This window comes from Salmo salar, chromosome 19 (assembly GCF_965601325.2).
Source record: "Salmo salar chromosome 19, fSalSal1, whole genome shotgun sequence".
NCBI classification, from domain to species: Eukaryota; Metazoa; Chordata; class Actinopteri; order Salmoniformes; family Salmonidae; genus Salmo; species Salmo salar.
The window spans coordinates 61,227,035-61,241,680 of NC_138309.1; the positions used below are offsets into that span (position 1 = coordinate 61,227,035).

At 43.3% G+C, this 14,646-nt stretch overlaps 1 protein-coding gene across 2 annotated transcripts in view; it reads left to right on the forward strand.

Moving 5' to 3' along the window:
• Positions 1-14,646, forward strand: part of ift140 (intraflagellar transport 140 homolog (Chlamydomonas)) — a 62,553-nt gene that overhangs the window by 14,863 nt on the left and 33,044 nt on the right. The window contains exons 6-13 of one of the 2 annotated variants that reach the window (XM_014158888.3): positions 5,946-6,121; positions 10,772-10,863; positions 11,327-11,433; positions 11,896-12,035; positions 12,359-12,562; positions 13,611-13,683; positions 13,864-13,955; positions 14,419-14,546. In XM_014158888.3, coding sequence (XP_014014363.1) covers positions 5,946-6,121; positions 10,772-10,863; positions 11,327-11,433; positions 11,896-12,035; positions 12,359-12,562; positions 13,611-13,683; positions 13,864-13,955; positions 14,419-14,546 — 1,012 coding nt within the window. Of the gene's footprint in view, positions 1-5,945; positions 6,122-9,299; positions 9,385-10,771; positions 10,864-11,326; positions 11,434-11,895; positions 12,036-12,358; positions 12,563-13,610; positions 13,684-13,863; positions 13,956-14,418; positions 14,547-14,646 lie in introns of those variants that run through there. The other variant, XM_082965860.1, reaches the window with a different exon arrangement.

Below are 14,646 nucleotides of genomic sequence, written 5' to 3' on the forward strand. Positions count from 1 at the left end.
GAGGTAAGGCAATAAATAGGCCGTAGTGGCGAAATAATTAAAATAAAATAACACTGGAGTGAGATGTGCAGAAGATGAATGTGCAATTGGAGATACTGTGGTGCAAAGGAGAAAAATAAATAAAATAAATAACAATATGGGGATGAGGTAGTTGGATGGGCTATTTACAGATCGGCTACGTACAGGTGCAATGATCTGTAAGCTGCTCTGATAGCTGTTGCTTAAAGATAGTGAGGGAGATATGAGTCTCCAGCTTCAGTGATTTTTGCAATTCGTTCCAGTCATTGGCAGCAGAGAACTGGAAGGAAAGGTGGCCAAAGGAGGAATTGGCTTTGGGGGAGACCAGTGAAATATACATGCTGGAGCGCGTGCTATGAGTGGGTGCTGCTATGGTGACCAGTGAGCTGAGATAAGGCGGGGCTTTACCTAGCAAGGACTTATAGATAACCTGGAGCCAGTGGGTTTGGCGACGAATCTGAAGCGAGGGCCAGCCAACGAGAGCATACAGGTCGCAGTGTTGGGTAGTATATGGGGCTTTGGTGACGGAACGGATGGCACTGTGATAGACTGCATCCAATTTGCTGAGTAGAGTGTTGGAGGCTATTTTGTAAATGACATCGCTGAAGTCAAGGATCGGTAGGATAGTCAGTTTTACAAGGGTATGTTTGGCAGTATGAGTGAAGGATGCTTTGTTGCGAAATAGTAAGCCGATTCCAGATTTAATTTTGGATTGGAGATGCTTAATGTGAGTCTGGAAGGAGAGTTTACAGTCTAACCAGACACCCAGGTATTTGTAGTTGTCCACATATTCTAAGTCAGAACCGTCCAGAGTAGTGATACTAGGCGGGTGGGCAGATGCGGGCAGTGATCGGTTGAAGAGCATGCGTTTAGTTTTACTTGCATTTAAGAGCAGTTGGAGGCCACGGAAGGAGAGTTGTATGGCATTGAAGCCAGTCTGGAGGTTAGTTAACACAGTTTCCAAAGAAGGGCCAGAAGTATACAGAATGGTGTTTTCTGCATAGAGGTGGTTCAGAGAATCACCAGCCGCAAGAGCGACATCATTGATGTATACAGAGAAAAGAGTTGGCCTGAGAATTGAACCCTGTGGCACCCCCATGGAGACTGGCAGAGGTCCGGACAACAGGCCCTCCAATTTGACACACTGAACTCTATCTGAGAAGTAGTTGGTGAACCAGTCGAGACAGTCATTTGAGAAACCAAGGCTGTTGAGTCTGCTGATAAGAATGTGGTGATTGACAGAGTCGAGAGCCGTGGCCAGGTCGATGGATACGGCTGCACAGTATTGTCTTTTGTTGATGGCGATTATGATATAATTTAGGACCTTGAGCATGGCTGAGGTGCACCCATGACCAGCTCGGAAACCAGATTGCAAAGCGGAGAAGGTACGGTGGGATTCGAAATGGTCGGTGATCTGTTTGTTAACTTGGCTTTCGAAGACCTTAGAAAGGCAGGGTAGGATAGATATAGGCCTGTAACAGTTTAGATCTAGAGTGTCTCCCCCTTTGAAGAGATGGATGACCCCGGCAGCTTTTCAATCTTTGGGGATCTCAGACGATACGAAAGAGAGGTTGAACAGGCTAGTAATAGGGGTTGCAACAATTGCGGCGGATAATTTTAGAAAGAGAGGGTCCAGATTGTCTAGCCCAGCTGATTTGTAGGGGTCCAGATTTTGCAGCTTTTTCAGAACATCTGCTATCTGGATTTGGTTGAAGGAGAAATGGGGGAGGCTTGGGCAAGTTGCTGTGGGGGGTGCAGAGCTGTTGATTTGGGTAGGGGTAGCCAGGTGGAAAGTAAGGCCAGCCATAAAAAAATGCTTATTGAAATTCTCGATAATCGTAGATTTATCAGTGGTGACAGTGTTTCCTAGCCTCAGTGCAGTGGGCAGCTGGGAGGAGATGCTCTTATTCTCCATGGCCTTTACAGTGTCCCAGAACTTTTTGGAGTTTGTGCTACAGGATGCAAATTTCTGTTTGAAAAAGCTAGCCTTTGCTTTCCTAACTGCCTGTGTATATTGGTTCCTAACTTCCCAGAAAAGTTGCATATCGTGGGGGCTATTCGATGCTAATGCAGTACGCCACAGGATGTTTTTGTGCTGGTCAAGGGCAGTCAGGTCTGGAGTGAACCAAGTGCTCTATCTGTTCCTGGTTCTACATTTTTTGAATGTGGCATGCTTATTTAAGATGGTGAGGAAAGCACTTTTAAAGAATAACCAGGCATCCTCTACTGACAGAATGAGGTCAATATCCTTCCAGGATACCCGGGCCAGGTTGATTAGAAAGGCCTGCTTGCTGAAGTGTTTTAGGGTGTGTTTGACTGTGATGAGGGGTGGTCGTTTGACCGCGGACCCATTACGGACACAGGCAATGAGGCAGTGATCGCTGAGATCCTGGTTGAAGACAGCAGAGGTGTATTTAGAGGACAGGTTGGTCAGGATGATATCTAAGAGGGTGCCCGAGTTTACGGATTTGGGGTTGTATCTGGTAGGTTCCATGATAATTTGTGTGAGATTGAGGGCCTCTAGCTTAGATTGTAGGACGGCCAGGGTGTTAAGCATATCCCAGTTTAGGTCACCTAACGGTACAAACTCTGAAGATAAATGGGGGGCAATTAATTCACATATGGTGTCCAGGGTGCAGCTGGGGGTCTGTAACAAGCGGCAACAGTGAGAGACTTATTTCTGGAAAGGTGAATTTTTAGAAGTAGAAGCTCTAACTGTTTGGGCACAGACCTGGATAGCATGACAGAACTCTGCAGGCTGTCTCTGCAGTAGATTGCAACTCCACCCCCTTTGGCAGTTCTGTCTTGGCGGAAAATGTATACACATACATAGAGGCATTTTTCAGCTATGATTTTACCAGTCAGAATCCAGAATGGATATGACAATGGGGCCAGCACAGGACCTAATACACCCTTACAACAATCTACTTTTTGATCTTCTTGACTTCTTATCTGGTAAACTGCTACTATGTGTCAAGAAAATAGCCCCAATTAGGGGTTAATGTACTCCAGTAAAAAAGGGCTGGTTTAGATTTAAAATTATTTCCTTGTGTCCCCGTTCATCGGGGCATGAGAGACTTTATTGGCCCAAACACCCATAGACCCACAAGGTTGAGGTTACTCATGGACAGTAATTAGTAATAACATTTTTTTTTACATTGATGCATTGTGTCTTCTAAATGTCCAAGAATAGGACCCAAAGTGTTAGGAAATATTTGTTCCCATAAATACAAAGGAGGATGTCTCTCCTCATACCTCTGGCACTTTAGTCAGTCTGCCAGACTGTGCACCACAGAGCCAATCAGGAGAGAATACATACAGGTCAACGGTGCCAATTGAAAGTCAAGGGGTGTGTCTGTGCCTTTTGGATTACTCTCTCTTTACAGAGACCCCTGTGGTTCAAGTCTGCTCTGCGCATGTCTGAAAGTGACAGAGCCAGCAGCCAAGAGAGTTTTTCACAGTATGTCATAAAAAAGTATTACACTTATGAATGTATGTAAAATGCTAATATGTATTAGATCCAGTACAATGGAATAACTAAGACCTGAATTTGAATGCAGCGTGTTCCGATTCCTCCTTCTCTTTCTCTCCAGCAGGGTCAACCAAAAACACTTGGCCTGATGGTTCATGCAGATACTGGGGAAGCAATATAGAAATGTATTGATCCCTTAAATGATTTTACTATTAAATGACCCATATCACAACCCTCATACCTCTTCACAAAAATGTACCTAAATCAATTTTGGAAAAAGGATTTTACTCACAAAAGACGTAGGAATTTATTTTCCCAGTTCGAAATAGTAGGCCATGCATCAAATAACTATTTTCATCAGAAAAACGAACCCTCAAATGCAATAGTACATTTTGTAAGTTGTCTGCAGGTGGCTTGTTGTGAATGCACTCAAATATGAAGTCATTATCAGGTTATGTAAACTGCGTTCTAATACGCAACGTAGAAGGATTTGTCTTAATGTACAGTATATGAAAGTGATGCTATGAAAAGGATTCTTTCACGTTATCAAGCTCACTGTGACTGACAAATCATTGCCTATTACTGTGATTAAAAAGAGCATATGAAACATTGTTTTTCATGAGGCCTACCTGCGCGCCTTCCTTTAAGCACCTCTATTTGAACACCTCTCCTGTCCTTGATCCATACCACATACAGCCATTTGCAGATATTTTCAGTGTCCATGTGAAAGGTAGTTATTGGGAGGATGGAATATTTGTTGACTTAAATTAGTTTTTTTAACACCCATGTAAAAATGAAGGCCTGCAAAGCTTACAGATTTAAGTCTAATAGCATGAGATGAAAGTAGACAAACACCAGAGTGTGCGATATGAAGGTATTGTCAGTGGACATTCTGAACCTTTTTTTGAGGTCACAAGGAGGTATTGAAATTTTACATTTTGAAAAATGCATGTAAAACCATGTGAGATAAAAATGGACAAACTAAAGGGTGTGCAATGTGTAGGCCCACAGAGTGGACATTCTGAACCTTGTTTGAAGTCAGTAGGTCACATGACCAAGGAGCTATTGAAATGTAATGTAAGTTTGTACTTTGTTTACTCCCTAACTAATTCAACTCAGAATACAAAATGCTGCTCACATTTCCACATGTTTATTAGCTTTGGAAAGCGAATTAATGTCCAAATCGTGAAAATAAGACCTGTGCAATGTTGTGCGCAATTTTTCCAACATCATGACACTTATTTGGAGTCTGTGGCTCAAGTGGTTTGAAAGCTATTGAGGTTTGAAGGCGCGAATATCCGTCGAATATCCAACTTGAAACTGTCTTTACCTCGGTTCTTGCTAGCTGGATCAAATTATCCGTTAGCTAGCCAGAGAAATGTTGAGCAACATTAGCCAACTTAACTGATCAAATAATTGAGTTTATGGTGTGAAAATTAGCTGGATAATAAAGTCAGACAGCTAACGTTAGTAACCTAACCAATTCGATATAGTATTAACTGGTAACGTTATATGGCTCCTTGCTGTTCCTCAAGTTATAACGAGTTAGTTGCTTACTGGACCCTGGCAATCTGTGTGAAATGTTAACTAGCTAACGAACTAACTACTATCTGTGAACTAATGTTTTCCCTCTACAGTATGTGGTTAATTTTCTGAATGAGAGAATTAGGTAAAAATGAGTCGTTGCTTGTTAAACAAGTGTAGCTGGAGATGGACCTGGCTTAAGCTGGATGCCACTAGAGGCGAAAGGAACATCACACACTTTCTCTCTTTCTCAATATAGTGGATAAAAGGGGTATGCGAGGTGTACTCTGCCTTAAAGAGATCAATTATGCCAATAAAATATATCATGCTCTGCTGGCACGTTGTAGAACAGATATCCACAGGCAGAAAGTGTATAATGTGTAGTGTAGCCCAAAGATATTGATTTTCTTGTGTTGAACTTGTGTGTGTGAGTGAGGGGGGATTATTTCATTTTTTACTCTGTGAGCGTTATTTTTGCGGACTTGTAGCCCTGTACTACGTCTACTATAGTGTGCCACTATAATAGAGCAGAAATAGAATGCCTGATTGTTTCATTCTAGTTCTACGTAATATGTTTTTTTCCCAAATGCAGTATTTAGATGTGTGCGTGGTCACAAGCATTCTATTATAAAGGCTGTCATGGCTAACTGCAATATTAGTGTATTGTTTTTTTCTCAAGACTTGACTGTCATTTGCAGTAAAGTCAATGCAACAAATAACATCGGATTGCTTTCTTTACATTTTTTAGCTGCGAGTTAGGTTCACATTAACCACTTTTTATTTCACACACAGACTGATCATGTAGATCATATTCTTTGTTGTTTAATTAGATAAAACTCGGTTTGCATCCCTGTGCCCAGTGTAATTAAGTAAATTTGAAGCAGCACTATCATTGTGTTAGCCTAAGTGTGTGTATTGACTCTGTGCCTAGGCAAGGTGCACTGTGTGGATGAGCATGGCAGGAGCAGCCCAGTGCTCAGTGTGGACGGCTCCATCCAGAAGCTCTTCTATCTGAAGAGGAGAGAAGTCCTGGCCGTTGTCACGGAAACCCTTTTGCTATCGCAGTACACTCTGGGACCTGAGGGGGGAGCCCAGGAGCTCATGAAGGTACATATCAAATTTAATTTTTAAATTTTTTATTTAACTAGGCAGGTCAGTTGAGAACAAATTCTTATTTACAATGACAGCCTAGGAACAGTGGGTTAACTGCCTTGTTCAGGGGCAGAATGACAGATCTAGCAACCTTTCAGTTACTGGCCCAATGCTCTAACCACTAGGCTACCTGCTGCCCCACATGCGCCAATAACAACAGGTTAAATACTTACTTACAAGCCCTTAACCTACAATGTAGTTTAAGAAATAGAGTTAAGAAAATATTGACTAAATAAACTAAAGTAAAAATGTTTTATAAAATCCAAAAGTAACAAGAAAATGACATAACAATAACGAGGCTATATACAGGGGATACCGGTACTGAGTCAATGTGCAGGGTACAGGTTAGTCAAGGTCATTTGTAAAGTGACTATGCATAGATAGTAAACAGCGAGTAGCAGCAGTGTAAAAACAGGGGGGGGGGGGGTCAATGTAAATAATCCGTTGGCCATTTGATTAATTGTTCAGCAGTCTTATGGCTTGGGGTAGAAGCCGTTAAGGAGCCTTTTGGTCCTAGACTTGACGCTCTAGTACCGCTTGCCGTGCGGTAGCAGAGAGAACAGTCTAGGACTTGGGTGACTAGAGTCTTTGACAAATTTTGGCGCCTTCCTCTGACACCGCCTAGTATATAGGTCCTGGATGTCCTGAAGCTTGGCCCCAGTGATATACTGGGCCATACACACTACCCTCTGTAGCGCCTTACAGTCAGATGCCAAACAGTTGCCATACCAGGTGGTGATGCAACCGGTTAGGATGCTCTTGATGGTTCAGCTGTAGAACTTTTTGAGGATCTGGGAACCCATGCCAAATCTTTTCAGAGGATCAGCATGGCAGATGTGTTGTTGCCTACCCTTACCACCTGGGGGCGGCCCATCAGGAAGTCCAGGATCCAGTTGCAGAGGGAGGTGTTTAGTCTCATGGTCCTTAGCTTAGTGATGAGCTTTGTGGGCACTATGGTGTTGAATGTTGAGCTGTAGTCAATTAATAGCATTCTCATATAGGTTTTCCTTTTGTCCAGGTAGGAAAGGTCAGTGTGGAGGGCTATTGGGAAAGGGGGATACCTAGTCAGTTCTACAACTGAATGCCTTCAACTGAAATGTGTCTTCCGCATTTAACCCAACCCCTCTGAATCAGAGAAGTGCAGGGAGCTGCCTTAACCTCTATGGGCTAGGTGGGACGCTTGCGTCCCACCTACTCAACAGCCAGTGTAATCCCGTGGCGCGATATTCAAATACCTCAAATGCAAAAACTTCAATTTTTCAAACATATGACTATTTTACACCATTTTAAAGACAAGACTCTCGTTAATCTAACCACACTGTCCGATTTCAAAAAGGCTTTACAACGAAAGCAAAACATTAGATTATGTCAGCAGAGTACCCAGCCAGAAATAATCAGACACCCATTTTTCAAGCTAGCATATAATGTCACATAAACCCAAACCACAGCTAAATGCAGCACTAACCTTTGATGATCTTCATCAGATGACAACCCTAGGACATTATGTTATACAATACATGCATGTTTTGTTCAATCAAGTTCATATTTATATCAAAAACCAGCTTTTTACATTAGCATGTGACTAGCATGTGACTAGCATTCCCACCGAACACTGCCGGTGAATTTACCAAATTACTCACGATAAACGTTCACAAAAAACATAACAATTATTTTAAGAATTATAGATACAGAACTCCTCTATGCACTCGATATGTCCGATTTTAAAACAGCTTTTCGGTGAAAGCACATTTTGCAATATTCTCAGTAGATAGCCCGGCATCACAGGGCTAGCTATTTAGACACCCAGCAAGTTTAGCACTCACCAAAGTCAGATTTACTATAAGAAAATTTTTATTACCTTTGCTGTTCTTCGTCAGAATGCACTCCCAGGACTTCTACTTCAATAACAAATGTTGGTTTGGTCCCAAATAATCCATTGTTATATCCAAATAGCGGCGTTTTGTTCGTGCGTTCAAGACACTATCCGAAAAGGTAAATAAGGGTGACGAGCATGGAGCATTTCGTGACAAAAAATGTCTAAATATTCCATTACCGTACTTCGAAGCATGTCAACCGCTGTTTAAAATCAATTTTTATGCCATTTTTCTCGTAAAAAAGCGGTAATATTCCGACCGGGAATCTGCGTTTAGGTAAACAGAGGAAAGAAAATAAAGCACGGGGTCGACTCGTGCACGCGCCTAAGCCCATAGTACTCTGATCGGCCACTTGCCAAACGCGATAATGTGTTTCAGCCAGAGGCTGCCTCGATATCATTCAGCTTTTTCCCGGGCTCAGAGAGCCTATGGGAGCCGTAGGAAGTGTCACGTTATAGCAAAGATCCTCAGTCTTCAATAAAAAGAGCCAAGATGAACAACAACTTGTCAGACAGGCCACTTCCTGCATGGAATCTTCTCAGGTTTTGGCCTGCCATATGAGTTCTGTTATACTCACAGACACCATTCAAACAGTTTTAGAAACTTTAGGGTGTTTTCTATCCAAAGCCAATAATTATATGCATATTCTAGTTACTGGGCAGGAGTAGTAACCAGATTAAATCGGGTACGTTTTTTATCCGGCCGTGTCAATACTGCCCCCTAGCCCTAACAGGTTAAATCGACTTCCACATCTTCGGCGCACAGGGAACAGTGGGTTAACTGCCTTGCTCAGGGAGATTGCGTCATCTGTGGATGTTTTGGGGTGGTATGCGAATTGGATTGGGTCTAGGGTTTCTGGCATGATGGTGTTGATGTGAGCCATGACCAGCCTTTCAAAGCACTTCATGACTACCGACGGAAATGCTACGGGGCGTTAATCATATAGGCAGGTTACTTTCGCTTTCTTGGGCACAAGAAACGGAGAGCGTGATCACACAGTCGTCCGGAACAGCTGCTGCTCTCATGCATGCTTCAGTGTTGCTTGCCTCAAAGTGAGCATAAAGGGCATTTAGCTCGTCTGGTAGGCTCACGTCACTGGGCAGCCCTTTGTAGTCCCTCTCCTTGAAAGCACAGCTCTAGCCTTTAGCTCGGTGCGAATGTTGCCTGTAATCCATGGCTTCTGGTTGGGATATGTGCCTACGACGTTGTCGATGCACTTATTGATGAAGCCAGTGACTGAGGTGGTATACTCCTCAATTATTTATTTTACATTTTTTAATGGAAACCCTTTTGCTGTCGCAGTACACTCTGGGACCTGATGGGGGAGCCCAGGAGCTCATGAAGGTACATATGAAATTGTATTTTTCATTGAACTTTTTTTTTAACTAGTAAAGTCAGTTAAAAACAAATTCTTATTTTCAATGACGGTGGGTTAATTGCCTTGTTCAGGGGCAGAACGACAGATTTTTACCTTGTCAGCTCGGGGATTCGATCTTGCAACATTTCGGTTACTAGTCCAACGCTCTAACCACTAGGCTACCTGCCGCCCCAATGCCATTGGATGAATCCCAGAACATATTCCAGACTGTGCTAGCAAAACAGTCCTGTAGCGTTGCATCCGTGTCATCTGACCCATTCCGTATTAAGCGAGTCACTGGTACTTCCTGCTTTAGTTTTTTCTTGTAAGCAGGAATCAGGTTGATAGAATTATGGTCAGATTTGCCAATTGGAGGGCAAGGGAGAGCTTTGTATGCATCTCTGTGTGTGGAGGAAAGGTGGTCTAGAGTTTTTTTTCTCCTCTGGTTGCACATGTGACATGCTGATAGAAATGAGGTCAAACGGATTTAAGCTTGCCTGCATTAAAGTCCCTGGCCACTAGGAGCGCCACTTCTGGATTAGCATTTTCTTGTTTGCTTATGGCCTTATACAGCTCGTTGAGTGCGGTCTTAGTGCCAGCATCGGTTTGTGGTGGTAAATAGGCGGCTACGACTAATATAGATGAGAGCTCTCTTGGTAGATAGTGTGGGCTACAGCTTATCATGAGGTATTCTACCTCAGGCGAGCAATACCTCGAGACTTCTTTAATATTAGACATCGCACACCAGAAGTTGTTGACAAATAGAGACACACCCATCGTCTTACCAGACGTAGCTGCTCTGTCCTGCCGATGCACGGAGAAGCCAGCCAGCTCTATATTGTCCGTGTCGTCGTTTAGCCACGTCTCGGTGAAACATACGATATGACAGTTTTTAATGTCCCGTAGGTAGGATAGTCTTAATCGTAGATTATCCAGTTTGTTTTCCAATGGTTGCACGTTGGCCAATAATACGAAGGGTAGTGGTGGTTTACCTACTCGTCGGCTAATTCTTACAAGGCACCCAGCCCTCCTCCCCCTTTTTTGCTGTCTTTTCTTCACTCGGATGACGGGGATTTGGGCCTTGTCTCGACGAAGCAGTATATCCTTCGCATCGGACTCATTAATGAAAAAATCTTTGTCCAGTTCGATGTGAGTAATCACTGTTCTGATGTCCAGAAGCTCTTTTTAGTGTTAAGAGATGGTAGCAGCAACATTATGTACAAAATGAGTTAGACATTGTGAAAAATCTAACAAAATAGCACAGTTGATTAGGAGCCCGTAAAACGGCAGCCATCCCCTCTGGCGCCATTACTTAGAACTGTAAGTTCAATTCAAGTATGTGTGCGATTGTGTTTATGTGTTCTGTTGTCACAGGTGAAGCTGAGTGGAAAAAGTGGCCAAAGCGCAGACATCGTTTCAACAGAGACAGGTCTCCTCATCACAGCTACAGGGGAACAGGTCATCAGGTCAGACACACACACACACACACACACACACACACACACACACACACACACACACACACACACACACACCACACACACACACACAAGCAAGCATTTTATGGTAAGGTTGTATTTGGCGCATGTGAAAAAAATACAATTTGATTTGATTTTACTATCCTTGTGGGGACCAAACAATTGATTCCCATTCAAAATCCTATTTTCCCTAACCCTTAAACGTAACCTTTAACCTTAACTCCTAAACCTTAACTCCTAAACCAAATTCTAATCCTAATCCCTAATTCTAAACTAGCAATTTTCCTTGTAGGGACCAGCGAAATGTCCCCACTTGTCCAAATTTTCCTTGTTTTACTATCCTTGTGAGGACTTCTGGTCCCCACAAGGATAGGAAAACCAAACACAAGGATAGGAAAACCAAACACACACACACACACTGACTGTGTAGCTAACATACATTGTGTTGTAGGCTCTGGGACTTGGAGAGGGATGACAACTATGTGCTTTCTCTGGATGAGAGCCTTGGCTTTGAAAAAGGAGAGGTGTTGAACTGTGTCTCCTACTGCACAGCCAAAGGTAGGAATGAACATTGCTGGTATTCTGAAAATTTGGGCTAATGGTGAGCTATGGAAGACTGACGTTAAATGGATTACAATTACACAGTATACATCCACTAGCCTAGTCCCAGATCTGTTTGTGTTAACTTGCCAGCAACTCCTATGTCCATTGTCTTCTATGCTATTCTATGCTATGCATTCACCTCTCAAATAGGAAATTCCCGTGTGGCTCAGTTGGTAGAGCATGGTGTTTGCAACGCCAGGGTTGTGGGTTCGATTCCCACGGGGGACCAGTACAGGAAGAAAAAAAAAACATGTATGAAATGTATGCATTCACTGCTGTAAGTCGCTCTGGATAAGAGCGTCTGCTAAATGACTAAAGTGTAAAAATGTAATTCTTTGTTTAATCATATTTAGGCATAGAATTGGTCATATTTGTATTGTTTCATGATGTCGCCCTCACTCCGCTGCGTCTTTCCAGAGATCCTAGCTGCAGGCACCAACAGGGGACGTATAGCTCTGTGGAGGATGGTGAGTCAGCCCAACACCAGGACAGGCACCAAGGCCCAGTGGAAACTACAGACACCCACGGAGATCGAGGGCAATGTCACCCAGCTCCAGGTACACTACTTTACTGCAGTACCACATTATACTACAGTACTACATTATACTGTATTGACACTTTGCGATGACTCAGGCACAGTGTATTATATCCTCGTCCATCACCTCTCCATCACCTTTTTTAGACAGATCCGATCAAGATTAGTTTCCAATGTTCTTTTCCGTTTGTCGACACCTGGTCTAAAATATTGAATTTCACTGATTGTGGCTACAACACGATCACCGGACTCATAGAGAGAGTGCAGTTACATTAGTCAGTGACTATGTTATTACAGTTTTACATGAATGTGTTCTCTGATTGCAATTGTCTTGTTTGTTTCCAGTGGGGCTCCAACCTGAACCTGCTGGCTGCCAATAGTGTGACCACAGTGCTGATCCTCTGTGAGCACGTCATGTCTGCCCACTTCGGCCAGCAGGTGGCAGCGGTGCAGCTGACCCCATCTCAGCTCAGCCTCACAATGTTCAACACCAACTCCCACCTCACCCTGCGTTCCGACATGCACATCAAGGGTGTCTGCGTCACCAAGGTAACCAGTCCAAACATTTGTCCCGTTACCAAGTTAACCAGCCTAAAAATGTGTCCCGTGAGCCGTCACCAAGGTAACCAGACAAAAATGGGTCCCGCTACCAAGAAAACCAGACAAAAATGTGCCCTGCTCACCAACTGTGTATGTATAGCTCAGCGTTTCCCAAACTAGGGGTCGGGACCCCACGTGGGGTCGCATGATTTGAAAATGGGGTGGCGAGATGATTGTATAAAAAATGATAATATTGTGCTTGGTTCATAGAGCCGGTAGCCGCTAGGTGCGCTTGTAATAAACAGAGCCATTTCGGATGTAAACAGAGCCGTTTCGGATGTAAACAGAGCCGTTTCTGATGTAAACAGAGCCGGTTCGGATGTAAACAGAGCCGGTTCGAATGTAAACAGAGCCGTTTCGGATATAAACAGAGCCGTTTCTTCCTACAAATGTGGCTCTATCTTTTATGACCCAGTCACTGAAAGAAAAGACTCAGGAATATGTATGTGTCTTCTGTTTCCCTCTACAATGCCCACAAGCCACGCGGGACTTATTAGAGTGGACAAGACCAGGCATTAAATCAGACTGGGGGGGAATGTTGATGTTCTTTTCTACACAGAAGAGCATACACGATTATTGCCTGATGATCTTCTGAACTCCCCAATACCTTTCTGATATGTTTCAGTCACTTCAAACCATACTTCCTTCACATTGAAATAATGTCAAAAGTACTGTCAGACTGATTTGTAATAGACTGTCACAGCCCCAATTAAAGAAGTAAACATTGGTCATTGATTATATCACTTTTTTTACATGTTGGGGTCGCAATTTTTTTTTAATCAAAATGGGGTCACAGGCCCAAAACGTTTGGGAACCCCTGGTCTAGCTTGACTTGGGAGGCTATTGAATGATTTGTTTTCTGCTCAATGTGAAACTTTTACTGTGTCTGTCTCACACAAGCAGGTGTGTTTATCTAAGGAGTATGTGAGGTGTATTGAGTGGTCTTTTACAATGACTGCGATGTTAGGCATCTGATGTTTACGTGATGTGTGTTCAGGACACAGTCACAGTGTGGAACGGGAAGCAGGTCACCGTGTACGAACCCTCAGGGGCAACTCTACGCAACACAGGTAAAGTGGCTGCACAGCTAAATAGTGATAACATTGCACAACACCAGCATGGCACTGCATAACACGGTCATAAGCACTTATAACACGGTCGTAAGCACTGCATTAAGACAGATGCTTAGTGTTATTAAGCCCTGTGTGAATCCTCCCTTTCCCATCCTCTCCCGTCCTGCTCGTCCCCAGGCTCTTTCCTGTGTGAGTCCCAGGTCTTAGCTGTGCATGATGAGAATATCTACACTGTGGAGCCAAATAGAGTCCAGGTCCGCACACCACAGGTCAGTCCCCTTACCTGGAACCCTCTGCCTATCCACAGTCACGCACACGCAGATACATACAGACGCATGTACGCACGGATACACACACACACAGTATGCATACTGCCTCATACGGCTTCAAGGCTCCTGTCAAATCAGATTCAGTGTTCTTTTTTTTGTCTGTAGCTTAATTTTTAGATAGTTTTCTACAGCAGGTAATTAATCCTGCAGCAACAGTAAATGTGGATTATAATTACTGGACATTTTTGTCGGAGTTGATACATTTTTCGTTAGGGCTAATTGGTGAAAATTACAAACTTTAAAAGCCTTTTTAAACCTCAAATACACTTCTGTGCAGGAAAATAGTTTTCAGCAACAGAAAAGTGATCAAATAAAGATCCTTCTCTGTATATTTTAGATAAGCATTGTGTGTCTTTGTCTATTGTAAATAAGCAGTGTGTATCTCTCTGACTCTGTCTCCCAGGGCACAGTGAAGCAGCTACTAGCCTTCTCTGAGGCCGAGGGCAACCCTGTGCTGCTCAGTGTGTGTCAAGGCTACCTGGTGGTGGGAACAGACACAGCTCACATCAAGGTCTTTGACCTCACTCGCAGGTATCCACAAAAACAGATAAAAACCTCTCAATTTACATTACTTGTAATGGCACAACCACTTTTTCAAATCAGTGTTGTTAGCCAGTGTAAGTTAATGAGC